This window comes from Chrysemys picta, chromosome 1, assembly GCF_011386835.1.
Source record: "Chrysemys picta bellii isolate R12L10 chromosome 1, ASM1138683v2, whole genome shotgun sequence".
Taxonomy (NCBI): domain Eukaryota; kingdom Metazoa; phylum Chordata; order Testudines; family Emydidae; genus Chrysemys; species Chrysemys picta.
In genome coordinates this window covers 128,601,258-128,616,186 of record NC_088791.1, presented here as the reverse complement: position 1 = coordinate 128,616,186, position 14,929 = coordinate 128,601,258, and the positions used below count along the sequence as shown (strand labels likewise).

The 14,929-nt window shown below is 42.4% G+C and overlaps 1 protein-coding gene across 3 annotated transcripts in view; it reads right to left on the bottom strand.

The window, feature by feature from the left end:
* Positions 1-4,813: 4,813 nt before the first annotated feature.
* Positions 4,814-14,929, bottom strand: part of LOC101936107 (tetratricopeptide repeat protein 38) — a 31,117-nt gene continuing 21,001 nt past the window's right edge. For 2 of the 3 annotated variants that reach the window (XM_005299938.4, XM_008179749.4), the window contains 5 exons: positions 14,384-14,465; positions 10,410-10,575; positions 8,059-8,218; positions 7,728-7,801; positions 4,814-6,352 (listed from right to left, as the gene is read on the bottom strand). In XM_005299938.4, coding sequence (XP_005299995.2) covers positions 6,259-6,352; positions 7,728-7,801; positions 8,059-8,218; positions 10,410-10,575; positions 14,384-14,465 — 576 coding nt within the window. In that variant the 3' untranslated portion in view covers positions 4,814-6,258. The remainder of the gene's footprint in view (positions 6,353-7,727; positions 7,802-8,058; positions 8,219-10,409; positions 10,576-14,383; positions 14,466-14,929) is intronic. The other variant, XM_042846334.2, reaches the window with a different exon arrangement.

Sequence of the window (14,929 nt, the reverse complement as noted above, 5' to 3'; positions counted from 1 at the left end):
TCATGTAGAGATATGTTTATGAAAGATTGTAATTTGGAGACGCTTCCTCGTGGACTGTGTTGTGAGTATGAGAATTTGGAGGCAGGAGCTGGGAACACCACATGGCTGTGTGCAGCATTTCACCAGAGACGCTCCTCAGTTTGTTTTATTAAAGTTTTATTCCTTTCTCATTTACTGGTTTGTTATTTAATGAACTTCAAGATCGTTACATGGTGTTAGAAGTGCTGAATGAGAAGGAAACAGCAGTCATTTTGAAGTTAACTCCTGTGTTTGCAACTGAAAGCAAAGACAAAGCGAGGCACCAGAGAAACACATGGACTATCAGGCACAGAGGCTTTTGCATATATGTGGTAGGCACAATAGTAACTTGACTAATTTAAGAGGGGAAAAAAGCCAAAAATGGATATGTTGCAACGTAAGTTCCCTGTAAGCTGTGCGGCCGCACAGCAGGCTATCAAGGGCTGCGCAGGCAGGGAGAGGAGCCCCTCCACCAGCCCAGCCCTGCCGGAAATGCCGCGGCCCAGGAGAGGTGCCTCTCCCCCAGCCATGCCGGAGCTGCCACAGCTTCGGTGAGGTGCCTTTCACCTGGCCCTGAGCTCCAGTGAGAGAGGGCTGGGGGGAGTCCTCTCTCCCCTTTGCAGCCCCAGGGCAGCCTGCACCCCAAACGCCTCATCCCAGGGTCCGCACCCCCCTGCACCTCAATCCTCTGCCCCAGCCCTGAGCCCCCCCCCACACTCCGAACTCCTTGGCCCCACCCCCACCACACATCACCTCCATATTGGTGTACATAACAAAATTCATTCCTCACATGGATGTAAAAAAATAGAGGGAACACTGGTTGCAACCTCCATCCAGTCTGCAATTGTCAGGCAATGTTGCAGAGAACTGGAAAAAATTCAGAGATTTTAATTGTATTTAGTAGCCATAGGGGCAGAGAAGAAAAATGATATAGTAAAATCAATCTTTTTGCATGTTGTTAGGGAGGAAGCATTGGATATTTATAACAATTTTTAAGTTTGAAGGTGAAAGCATGAAGTAAAATACTGACTAAATTTGAGGGACATTGCATGCTGAAAAAGGAATGAAACCTTTGAGAGAGAGAATTTTTTTACATGCATGCAAAAAACTGAAAACACCATAGAGCAATAATTAATCACAGAATTAAGAAAACTCAGTAAAATCTGTGATTTTGGTGAGCTGACAGAGTCTCTGGTCAGAGATAGAATCATTTGTGGCATTAAATGTGTTAAGAGACAGACTGCTCCATGAAGGATACTTAACTTTAGAAAAAGCTCTCCAAATATGCAGGGCAGAAGAAACTGTGAAAGCACAAGCCAAAGAGCTGAATTCACTAGAAGGGGTTATCCATGTATTAAGTACAAAAGAATATAGCAGAATAGGTCAAATCAAAGAATTGAACCACTCTCTATGAAAACCACTGCTAAGGGGAAGACTGGGTACAGATGGCCATGTGGAAGGTGTGGATCACAACATCGCCCTGAACTGTGTTGCCTATGGGAAACTCTGTCATAAATGTGGGGGAAATAATCATTTTTCAAAATGCTGCAGATCCCAAATGTAGAAAAGTCAAGTACATTCAGTTAAAGACAATCTGCTTGAGGAGTTTTTCATAGTGTACTGGGATCCACCAAGCCTGATGAGAGGGACTGGATACTGCCTATGACATTGAATGGAACAATTCTTCTACTGAAACTGGACACAGAAGCTCAGGTTAATATTCCGTCAGAACAAGATTATAAGACACTGAAAATAAGACCAACACTGGGACCAACAACAAAAACAAAAAAGTAACTGGTTATTGTGGGATAAATATACCAATGAAAGGGAGATGCACTGCTAGCATCAACCAGAAAAATACCATTTGCAGGCTTCCTTTCATTGTAGGGTCAAAGGAGGTGACACCAATTTAGGCCTGGCTTTGTGTGAAAAATTTAGTCTGGTAACATGGGTGCTCTCACAAGAAGATCATATTGAACCTGGCTAGGAGGCACTCTTTTGGGAATATCAAAAGACTGGTTTCAAGGGTTGGGTTGCTTGCAGGGTGAACATACAATCCAGCTAAACAAGCAGGTCTTTCCAGTTATCCATCCATGTAAAAACGTGCCATTTGCACCATGATAAATTCAAGGCTGAGCTTGCAAGGATGGAGGCACTGCAAGTAATACAAAAAATTGAGGGGCCAACAGAATGAGTGAGCTCCCTAATCATCATGAAGAAAAGTAATGGCCAGCTACAGATATGCTTAGATCCCAGAGATCTCAACAAGGCTATAAAAAGAGAACATTTTAAACTACCAAGCAGACAAGAGATTATGGCTCAATTCGCAAATGTTCAATATTTCTGTAAATTTGATGCATCGTCAGGGTTTTGGCCACTAAAATTAACTGAAGACAGCTCAAACTATGCAAATTTAATACCCATTTGGAAGATACTGATTTTTATGCTTACCCTTCAGCATAGCTTCAGCACCATATTAATGGTGTTGACACTTCAATGGATGGCATCATCATCTGTGGCTCAACAAAAGAGGAGCATGATTGTAGATTTAGGAAGTCCTGGATGCAACCAGAGCAGCAGCTTTGAGAAAACTCCTAGAGAATAAAAATGAATGGTATTGGGGTGCCGAACAGGAGGAATCATGGGAAAATTTAAAACAACTGATACAAGAGCCAGTGTTGAAGTTCTATGCACCAGGAAGGCCTATTAAAATTTCAGCAGATACTTCAGTCTGGATTAGATGCAGTGATTTTACAGAAGCATGAGGATTGTTGGCAACCAGTGGCATATCCATCCAAACCACTGATTGAGGCAGAAACCAGATACACACAGATTGAGAAGGAGCAACTGAGACACACTTTAAATAGAATATCCAGTAACCCAACACTTAAGGCCTTTTCCACAAAGCTGGGAATCCTGGGTTCAAGTCCCTGCTCTAAATCAGGCAGAATGGGGATTAGAACGTGGGTCTCCCATGGCCTGTACAAATGCTCAAGGGAACTGCCCCCTCCTCTTTGTTGGTTATTTATTTATTTTGCAAGAAGGACTGACCTGGCTTAGGTGCCTACTGCCAGGAAGGGGTTCACAGCTGTGAATACCAAGCTGAGCAAGCTGCCTCCCTCTGACTGAGACTAATCCCTTTTGTGGGGCAGGGTTTAGTCCATGCTGCTCAGCATGCTAGTTTCTGTGAATCCCTCTTTTGAGGCACCCTGGATGGGGAACTAACTTGGAGCTGTGAATTCATTTGGACAGCAGCACCTAAGTGTTGCAACATCTAAATCTCCCTTGTGCATCTAGTCCTTAATTCTGTATTCTTCTGTGACAGATAAAGGTAGTACCATGCAGTTTGCTCTATGTATGTAACCTTGGTAACAGTCAGAAAATGATCACATCACTGTCTGCGTTGCACAGATATTAGAGTTGACACTTTTTATAAAAGGGGGTAGAGTTTGGCCCTATGTCCTTGGACAGGCGCAAGCCTAGGACCCAGTGACTGACAACCATCCAAGTTTGCTGATGACACTAAACTGGGAGGAGTGGTAGATACGCTGGAGGGTAGGGATAGGATACAGAGGTAGACAAATTAGAGGATTGGGCCAAAAGAAATCTGATGAGGTTCAACAAGGACAAGTGCAGAGTCCTGCACTTAGGATGGAAGAATCCCATGCACTGCTACAGACTAGGGACCGAATGGCTAGGCAGCAGTTCTGCAGAAAAGGACCTAGGGGTTACAGTGGACGAGAAGCTGGATATGAGTCAACAGTATGCCCTTGTTGCCAAGAAGGCTAACGGCATTTTGGGCTGTATAAGTAGGGGCATTGCCAGCAGATCGAGGGACGTGATCGTTCCCCTCTATTTGACATTGGTGAGGTCTCATCTGGAGTACTGTGTCCAGTTTTGGGCCCTACACTACAAGAAGAATGTGGAAAAATTGGAAAGAGTTCAGCAGAGGGCAACAAAAATGATTAGGGGGCTGGAGCACATGACTTGTGAGGAGAGGCTTAGGGAACTGAGATTGTTTAGTCTGCAGAAGAGAAGAATGAGGGGGGATTTGATAGCTGCTTTCAACTACCTGAAAGGGGGTTCCAAAGAGGATGGAGCTCGACTGTTCCCGGTGGTATCAGATGACAGAACAAGGAGTAATGGTCTCAAGTTGCAGTGGGGGAGGTTTAGGTTGGCTATTAGGAAAAACTTTTTCACTAGGAGGGTGCTGAAGCACTGGAATGGGTTACCTAGGGAGGTGGTGGAATCTCCTTCCTTAGAGGTTTTTAAGGTCAGGCTTGACAAAGCCCTGGCTGGGATGATTTAGTTGGGGATTGGTCCTGCTTTGAGCAGGGGGTTGGACTAGATGACCTCCTGAGGTCCCTTCCAACCCTGATATTCTATGATTCTAAGTTCCCTCTGTGATGCTGATGTCAGCTCTGATCAAAACCGTAGGCTCAACTGAAAACGGACAAACTCACAGTTGGAAGTCAAGTCAATTCATTTGTGTAGTAGCAGATCAAAAGACTGTTAAATGTGTGTGAATGTGTTTGGTGTTTAAACTTCATAAAATTAATGAGATTTTGCATGCATTGTTTTCACTTATCTGTATTGTGTTAGTAAATATAACACCCTCCTCCCCCCTCCTGTTTAGTGTGCTTGTGTTCTCCCTACCTCAGCTATGGCTTTATTTCATCGGTGTTGTATGCAGACAGTTCGCACAGCACTTTGGGATTCTTCAGCATAAAAAAAATCTTACATTTTACTGTGGTTACAGTTCATTCCAACAAAACAGATCTGAGCAAAGACACCATGAATCCAGAACATTTTTAATACAAGAAAAATCAGTGCAGACTCATTCAAGGAATAAAGAATTGGGTGGGCGTAGGGAAAGATAAGTGTAAATGACAATTTTTGCAGTCTGGCCACACATATGCCTAACAGTAGTGTAATGGAAGTTTTTGGTGCCAATTCCACCTCTGAAAATGAGTTCCCAAAATGGGATTTTGTTTTTTGTGGGATTTGTTTTGGATGGGTGGGTGAATATGAATATTGTTGCTGAACTAGATACCATAAATTTTAAATTCAAACAGCATGGCTTTCTCTCACACGTTTGGTGCATAGAATAGCTTGACTCATCCCAGAATTCTGCTGAAAAGAGATCCAGATTGAATATATAAAATAATCATAAACTACAGTTTCATACACGTAACTAGTCACTTCCTTGCTACTGCCTGAGTTCAGAAAAAAAGGATCATATCACTGAATTGAACAAAGGACCATAGGTAGTATTAATTATATATAAATCACATTACATATAAACAAGGTAAGCATTTAGGATAAAAATCACATATTTTTCTTATTGTATATTTAATAAAGATCTTAAATTCAATCAGTAAAAACTTCATACTAAACTGTGAAGTTGTCAACTTGCAAAATAAAGTCATACAGGCATGATCTTGAGTAGCCAACAATTCAAAATTATATTTTTGAGGAACCTAGAGCCAGGAGGCAAGCCCAAGGATCTGGGCTGCATACTGGATAGTGTGTGTGTGGGATATCACTGTGTATGAGTGATATGAGTGTTCTCCTACCTTCCCCCAGGCCTCTGTTGCAATTCCAGCACTGGAGCACACTATGTGGCTAGTGCCACTCCATAGAAGACTGTCACCTGATTCATTGGTTCAAAACCCCAATCTCCTCTCCCACCACTGCATGCATTAGGAGACCATATGGAGTGGAGCTTCATGGAGGCACAGGGCTCCCACATCCTTCCCCTATTTGTAGCAGTGGTTCTGTGGGGCCAGAGCCTGCTGTGGTTATTGGGCTGTTCATATAAAAGCTCTATCCATCCCAATCTAGTATTCATGTACTCGAATAGCAACACCACTGCCTACTTTGGCAGTGCACAACCTTGCAATAATAGTGTTATCCTGCAATCTGATAAGCATAAGACCGATGCGCTCTCCTGAAAAGCAAAGGCTCAGCATGCTTTTAAACAAATATTGATATCTATTTCATTTGCTACTGTCGCCCTGCTAGGCACAGCTAGGTCAGAATCTTGCTAGAATCAGAGGTGTCCAGAAGCTCAAGCAACGATGCTGAATCACCACAACTAGCTTCCCAAAGCTCAGATATTTAGAAGATCTGATATGGCTGCTGATGCAATATTTTCCCTATTTTGATTCTGTTAAAGTCATAGAAAGCGACTGATTATTGTGCTGATTATTATTTCCACGGGAATAACAGATTTAAGATTTATCCCATCGCATGAACAGCTGATGCCTTCCGAATAAGTCGCTCAGTCAATGGTGAATTTGGTCTCAACCCATCACGTTCTGCCAGGAGGCATCTGAAGGAGGTAAGAGATGGGGGAAGTGGAAAAAAAGAGGCCATAAATACAGTGCTTAAAACTATAGCAAGTAGGCTTTTCTGTTTCCTGATTTAGTAAGTCATGTGTCGTCTGAAAATAAAAAGCTTGCTGCAGCAAAAAGACTGGTAGATGCTCACGTTTCAGTCCCTGGCATTTAAAAGAGTTGAAAATGAAAATCAGTATAGAAAACAGCACAGCTACATTTTTAAATGCCCATATTGTGTGCCTTGACCACAAATATCGCAATGCAGGACATGGACAAATAAGAGAGTGATGTTCCCTTTCCCATTTCTAACCCTCCAACTAATTTTCCCTATTTTCACAGCCACATGGCTCTGAAAATCACACAGCAAAAGAACTTTGTGAGAAAATAATCTTGCTCTCCTCCCTTCAAGATCCTAAAAGCTCCCTTGTTCCAGCTCACCCTGTACCACTAACCATCCACTTCTGTTCTGATATCTCACCTCATAATCATAATCCTTAACCATAACAAACATTTTAAATAAGATGTCTCATACATAGACTACCCGCTCACATTACTTTAAATATTTTTTCCCCTGTTATTTGTATTTTGTCTAATTGTGATTTTAAAGTTTTCTGACAGGGAGATATAATAAGAAAATGAATAAAATGAGCAAGGATCTCGTCATATCTGGGAGGCTGGAATGATTTTCATTACTTAGAAGCTAGGGGTCTGATTCTCCACTCATTTACACTTGTGTTAATCAGGACTAACTCCAGTGAAGTCAGTGGAGCTACTCTGGTGTAATAGAATTTGGTCTTAAGCTTCAATCCTTTCAGCTGCCCTACACAGGTAGACTCCTCCAAAAATTTGAATGGGCCTCGGTATGGGCACGTGAGTCTGCTCACCTGCTCATGTGAGCAACTCTTGTGATTTCTACTAACACAAGCCTGGCACAATGGAAAGCTGAAATATGGCACTAGAGTAAGTTAGATCCCAAATAAACTGCATGTGGCATCATTATAGTATTCAGCTACTCATATATGTTTTATTTTATAATCTATAAAGTATATTGTTCCATATGTAAATACAATGGTGCCATACTGGAAGAGAAAGTCTTTTATAGCTAAACTTGTAGACTGCTAATAAATTGGTCAAATCAAACAGCCAAGTTTGTGTAGCTGAACAAAATAAATATTTGATAATTGCTGTAAATTGTGACCTAAGATTAAATCTAAAACTTTGCAGCTTTGTATGTACTTACTGCACATCATTTTACTTGTAATTTACAATGTTTAAAAACAGTTGCCATTTGTGCTTTCATAAATTGTATTTCTATTTAATACATATCATGGAATCCAGAAGTTCTGATTTTTAGCAAGTGGTACTTACCTAGCCAGTTTTTGATAGGCTTTTGATTTACAATTTAAAGCAGCATGAATCAATAGCTGGCTGAAAACATCTCTCTGAAAATATGAGTCACAAATGAAATAAGTTAATATTTGGTAATAAATGCTGCAAGTGACAATTGCTTAGATTCTGATTGGTTAAAATTATCCAGGAGAGAATTTCTTCTACAAACAGTATTAAGCAGCTGAGACATAGTACTTCTTATTTGTACATTTGAATGTTAGTGGTAACACGAAAGCCTAGCAGATGCTACTCAAAGACAAACAAGCCTTACCCAAATGCAATTTAATAAAATAACATTCAAGCCCCTTACCTGAGCATTGCTGCCTCCTATCTGCAGGAGTTCGTAGCGAACTGGATAAAGTAATTCTACTGTCTTGTCATAATTTCCATTGTCAAACTCTACCAAAGCCTGGCAAAGTGGCAACCCCAGTTTTGGAGCCAAACTAAGCTCATGGTCTTCACCAGGTGCTCTGCAGAACAGGAAAGGAGTTAACTGCCAATGAGCAGAAGATCAGACTGCAGCACTTGTACTCCTTTTAGTGCTGTTCTGTCACCTCCTGTTGGAGCAACTTAATTCCATTGAGTTCAAGGAATAGTGATACACCGAACAAAACACCTCACCCATTAGGTACATTTTGCTAAACAAATCCTTATTTGTTGTAATTTTAAAAAATCCTGAAATCTCGCATATTTTAATTAGACAAGTGAAGACATCCATTCCATAGTAATGTTACCCCATTTGACCTGAGTAGTTAGCCAATGATTGGAGCCTTGCAGGTTGTTTCCATTAGGAGGAGAAACTGATGATAAAGTCAGATATTTCTTTGAGGGAAATCTGTTTATTAACAAGAATGTACAGAAAGCCCTGTTTCCACAAACACAGTAGGAAACAAACATACAACAGGAGGCATTGCTCAATATTCCAAGCCTCTTTTTTCAGCCAACACTCTACCCAATAGCTCTCTCAAATGTCAGGGTCACACTACAAGTGATGGTTTGGATGTCTTTGGATTTGTGTTGCCTTCTCTGTCTGCCTGTCTCTTTCTCTCTCTCTCACACACAGGCACACAGACAGAGAGCCCTCTCCATCAAAACCCACATAGCTCATCTCCTGGCCTTGCATGTAGCCTAGGTTTGGGTGGTGGCGTTACAATAAAAATGTAAAGGTAGGTGTGGACAAGTAGGTGAAAGCACTGTGCAGAGGTTGGCAATACGAAGTATAAATTCATTAAATATTCCACAAAGCTTCCATCTATCAATGTTGAAATTCTATAGCACATATAGTATGTATCTAGAAGAAAAAAAAGGCTGTTACCATCTGATAGTAGCAAGCAAACCAGAGATTACTGTTTGGTAGCTTTACATTTTTCACATTTTCTTCTTGATCTCTCAAAGCCTAAGTGGATCATTTGCACATGCACCAGTGCTGTTCTGCTCTTTTATGCAAAACAATACCCATCGCACTTGATATTAAGATTCCATTTATAAATAGTTTCTAAAAATTGTTAATTGGTTAATAGACTCATAGACTCTAAGGTCAGAAGGGACCATTATGATCATCTAGTCTGACCTCCCGCATGATGCGGGCCACAAAACCTGACCCACCCACTCCTGGAAGAATTCTCTCCCTTGACTTAGCTGTTGAACTCCCCAAATCATTATTTAAAGACTTCTAGTCGCTAAGAATCCTCCAGCAAGCGACCCCTGCCCCATGCTGCGGAGGAAGGCGAAAAACCTCTTTCCCAACCTGTCTATTTCAGGATGTTCTGTGGCACCTTTATGCCACAAATGTCTTACATATAGCCCTAACGGGTCAGAAAGAGAAAGCAATGACTGATTCAGTCTGTACTCTGAAGAAAGAAGGGAAAGCAGTTTCACCCACAGAAAAGTTGTGTACATAAAACAAAAGCAGGAAAAATGTTGTGGAAAAAGAGTGGAATGCCATTCTTATACCGCCTGTCACGATGGTCAATATAAAAATAAGAGCAAGAAATTTGTATTTTAGACATAAACAAGGATGTGACAAACATTCTATTTTGCTGAAATACCAAAATATTCAAATTTGTATAGATGAACCAAGTTGTGCCAAAATTATTTTCACAGTGCTTTCAGCTCAATTTCATGTTAAAATGATAATTCATTGTACGCTTATAGACATTTTATAGATATCTTGTAATGAACATTGATTAAAATTGGTGCATCAGAGCAAAAGGGGCCTTTACAGGTAGTTGGCTTATTTTGTGAAGTTTTCTTAATGCTGTAGAAGAAAAATTCCACCTTTTTGATATGAAGAGTCACATCTCTAAAGTACACCCACTGTAGGGGGAAAAAAGTGTCTACAGGGTAAGGTGCCACAAGCACTCAAACTCACAGGACCTACAATACTCAGACAATGATGCTGCTATCTGACAAGATTAAATACCCAATCTAGACATTAAATGCCCAGTTTAGACACGCTTAAAATCAAAAGTAATAAGATTTGCTAATCTTAACTTCAGAAACACTACCCTGCTGAAACCAGAATTCTGGGTAGGACGTCCTAAATCAGAGAAAAATAAATTACGGTACTTAGCAAACTGGAAGAAATTAATTATTATACTAATATGCCTTGTGATGAAAACAAATATTTATTCAGAACAACGTTTGAATTCACTTGCTTACTTGGCAAGTTCCTGAAGAGTTGTTAAGAGCTCATTGGTGGTTTTGTGGTCTTTGACCCCAAGCAAAGACAAGAGTATGTGGACATCATTGAAAAGCCAAACATGATCTTTGGTGTGCTTCTTTGCAAGAGGGATAACTTCATTCCATCTGTCTCCCACCTTTACACCTAGGAGTAATATACATGATTTCAAATAAAAACTCCACATGCAAAACCATGTCTCTTGGCATATACTCCCAGTTTAATTCAGCATCATAAGATTTGATTACTAGTTTAAGGAACCACCTCTGGACCCGTGTCAAATCTCTTTATTGAGTATCTCCAAATATACCATCTGTAACTGATATCCTGGATCCCATTAGATAGGGATCAGGCCTAATAATAAGATAAATCAGAGGCGGATTATGGGTTTGTAAGGCCCTGGGCCAGAGAAAGTGGGGGCCCCTCCCCACCCCTTCTGTCTACAGTCCCCCTGCTCCCACCCCCAACGCTCCTGTGGGGAGTTGGGTCAGGTGCTGCTGCTGGAGAACAGGGTCAGGGCATGGAGGCTTGTCCGGCTCTACCTGCACGGCGCTCCGGTCGGGGAGCGGGGTCGGGATGCAGGGGTTTCCCCCCACTCCCCAGCAGAAGCGCCAGGCAGGTGGGGGGAGCAGGGCAAGCCCCCGCGCCCCAACCCCGCTCCCCAGCAGTAGTGCCGGGCAGGCGGAGTGGGTCAGGGCAGCGACCATTTTTCTGGGGGCCTCACAATTTGCCAGGGCCCCTGGGCACAGGCCCCGTGGGCCCAGTGGCTAATCCGCCACTGGGATAAATGACGTCCTCCTGAACACAGATGAGGAAAGATAATGCCCAAAGTCATTATTCTGGATCTGTGTGGGGCATATTATTACTAAAGCAGACGGCAGATGAGTGCACCATGACTAGCTGCAGCAGAGCTCTGTGAAAATTATTATTTACAACTGTGATGATGTGGGGACAGTCTGTCTTATGAATTCTGGTTGATATTATGAAGTTGTATCATTAAATTGCTGTATCAAGGAAAACCTCTGTATGTGTATCCACCATGAGCGGGCAGAGTTGTGTTATGTCTTCCCCAGACCCAGGACAATGGGAAATACTTAATGTTAACTGAGGTGCTTTGAGCAGGCAATAGATATGCCTAGGTAGTTTGCACAAGGTGAGAAAAGATATTTCTTTCTTGGGAGTGGGGGAGATCGGAGCACTGGAAATTTTCCAAAAAGCAGAACAAAGGAAGCCAGGTGTTGGAAAGGTGGCATATAAATAGGGAATGTTTGCTGTGAGACACACAGTATCAGGCGGTGTTGGGTAATAAGAGAGGAAGGGCATGGAGCAACCAAGAACACAGAAGGCAAGCTGGGCTGAAAGACTCCATGAGGAGCAGTAACCCAGAAGCCTGATGGGGCAGGGAAGGGCAAGTAGGCTTCACTATGAGCAGATCTGTGTATTTCTCATGCTATGAAACAAAGACTCTTAATGTGTTAGTAACCTATGGAAAGGTCTGTATGTGTTACATGCTTTACAACCATCATAGGCCCTGACCCTGAGAGAGTTAAACTGTAAGCCAGAGGGCTCTTATCTTTGGTGGGATTCTGGGACTGGGTGTGTGTAGGTTGCTGGGATACCAGGGGGAAAAGGGGGTCAGCACTGGTCCTGGGGACTAAGGCATAGGGTTACCATATGTCCAGGTTATTCTGGACATTGCCTCTATTTTGAGACTCTGTCTTCTGTCTGGGCAGATTTTTCAAATAACAGGAAATGTCTGGGATTTTTGCAGAGCAGATACTGCAGCTCAGAAAGCACCCTGATTGGTCCGCTTCCAGCTTGGTCCCTCCCCTGTATCCGCCGCTGATTGGACCATTCCCCTGCAGCCACAGCTTCTGGATCCTGCCCACCCAGACCCCGGTTCCCAGCCCTGGGGAGGGGGTCCTGCAGGAAAGTGCTGACTGATCACAGAATCATAGAATATCAGGGTTGGAAGGGACCTCAGGAGGTCATCTAGTCCAACCCCCTGCTCAAAGCAGGACCAATCCCCAACTAAATCATCCCAGCCAGGGCTTTGTCAAGCCTGACCTTAAAAACCTCTAAGGAAGGAGATTCCACCACCTCCCTAGGTAACCCATTCCAGTGCTTCACCACCCTCCTAGTGAAAAAGTTTTTCCTAATAGCCAACCTAAACCTCCCCCACTGCAACTTGAGACCATTACTCCTTGTTCTGTCATCTGCTACCACCGAGAACAGTCGAGCTCCATCCTCTTTGGAACCCCCTTTCAGGTAGTTGAAAGCAGCTATCAAATCCCCCCTCATTCTTCTCTTCTGCAGACTAAACAATCTCAGTTCCCTAAGCCTCTCCTCACAAGTCATGTGCTCCAGCCCCCTAATCATTTTTGTTGCCCTCTGCTGAACGCTTTCCAATTTTTCCATATTCTTCTTGTAGTGTAGGGCCCAAAACTGGACACAGTACTCCAGATGAGGCCTCACCAATGTCGAATAGAGGGGAATGATCACGTCCCTCGATCTGCTGGCAATGCCCCTACTTATACAGCCCAAAATGCCGTTAGCCTTCTTGGCAACAAGGGCATACTGTTGACTCATATCCAGCTTCTCGTCCACTGTAACCCCTAGGTCCTTTTCTGCAGAACTGCTGCCTAGCCATTCGGTCCCTAGTCTGTAGCAGTGCATGGGATTCTTCCATCCTAAGTGCAGGACTCTGCACTTGTCCTTGTTGAACCTCATCAGATTTCTTTTGGCCCAATCCTCTAATTTGTCTACCTCTGTATCCTATCCCTACCCTCCAGCGTATCTACCACTCCTCCCAGTTTAGTGTCATCTGCAAACTTGGATGGTTGTCAGTCACTGGGTCCTAGGCTTGCACCAGTCACCATGACAGGGAGTGACACTGCCCCCCATCTCCAGTGAGCGCCCGCACCACAGGTACCCCCTCCAGCATCCTTAACTGTATCCCCTTCCCTGCCCCCCTCCCCCCGGCAGTATCCTCTTTTGGGGAACCTGAAATATAGTAACCCTACAGTAAGGCAGGTGAGCTGATGAGCTCTTTTTCCATGAAAGGATAACAGACTGAGACTCAGCACCAGGATATGTACCAGACACACCAAGGGAGGAAACACCACTGCAGCCTATTGAGACCCAGGGAAGCTTAAAAACACCCAGGAATCCTGACAGCAGTCTAGTGAGGGTATGTCTACACATGCACAGGTCTACCCTTCACCTTCGCTGGGTCTCAGAGCTCAGGCTCTAGCCTGAGCCCAACTGTCTACACAGCAATTTTCAGCCTGCGGCCCCGAGCCCAAGTCAGCTGTCCCGAGCCAGCCTGGATTTTTTATCCCTGTGTAGATGTACCCTGAATGACCAAAAAGAGGTGCTTGATTGGATCTGTGACAAACAACTTAGGAGGTAAGCATTTTTTTTCTGGAACTCTCGCTTCATCTTTGCGTTAGAAAGTTAAAGAAAAGTCGGATGGCTGTTTACATAGTCCCATGGAACTGTTGGAATGATTGGTACTATATCTACATTGACTCCTTATTTCATCAATATCAAGATTAAGAACTAAACATTAATGTTGCCTTGATATTTACTAAAAGAGAAGTTAATGGCTTTTTAACAGCTTATGCATTTGATCTTTTAACATTAGGTTGAAAAAATTAGATCTCTGAAAAGAAAAATGTGACCTTTATTAATTTGGTTGAATGGAATATTGTAGTTGCAGGAAAATAATAAACTGTAGGGAGAAATAAAGGTAATGTTCATTAGTATATACTTAAAATTCACCTCTGAAGAACAGCTTCTCGTTGAAGATCTCTTCTCTAGCATAACCCACTGCTTGGACTCGCTCTGTATATTTACCTAAATCTTCACCTGTTGCATTTTGGAGGACGAGCCTTTCACCTTACTCTTTTAAGAAGAATGAGTAGACTGAAGCAGAAACTAATAGTTCTTTTACCTTCCAACTGAAGCCGGTACAGCATGGAGCAGTTATCTAGCACAGCTAACATACTTCTGTTTGACAGGCATGCAGGAGCAATCTATGATCAGAAAGCATTCTTATGTTGCATTACCCATATTTAAGTGGAAGTTAACCTGAAGATAAACTTACTTTGACAGTACAAAATTAATTCTATCCTCTTACTCTTCCACATATAACTATTTTTTAACAACCCAAATTGCAACTTTCAGAAATACAGCAATCTAAAAATGATATTCATATTATTTTATCTGTGGTGTTTTTCCATTTATAAAATCAAATATAGTATGCGTGAAAACTACCTTTTCTATAATCTCTGATCTTCCCCAAATGGACCATAAGTACCTCTATTACTTTGCAACAATCACTAGGATAGAACGAGATATTTTTGTAAAGTTTCACACCAAAACAGGCATGAAGAGACCTGTTATACAGATTCCTGGTTAATTTGCTGTGGATTATTTTAGAAAGATTCTTCCGAAGTTCAGATAGCAAAAAATTTTATAAGTCACCTAGAAAGGAAAA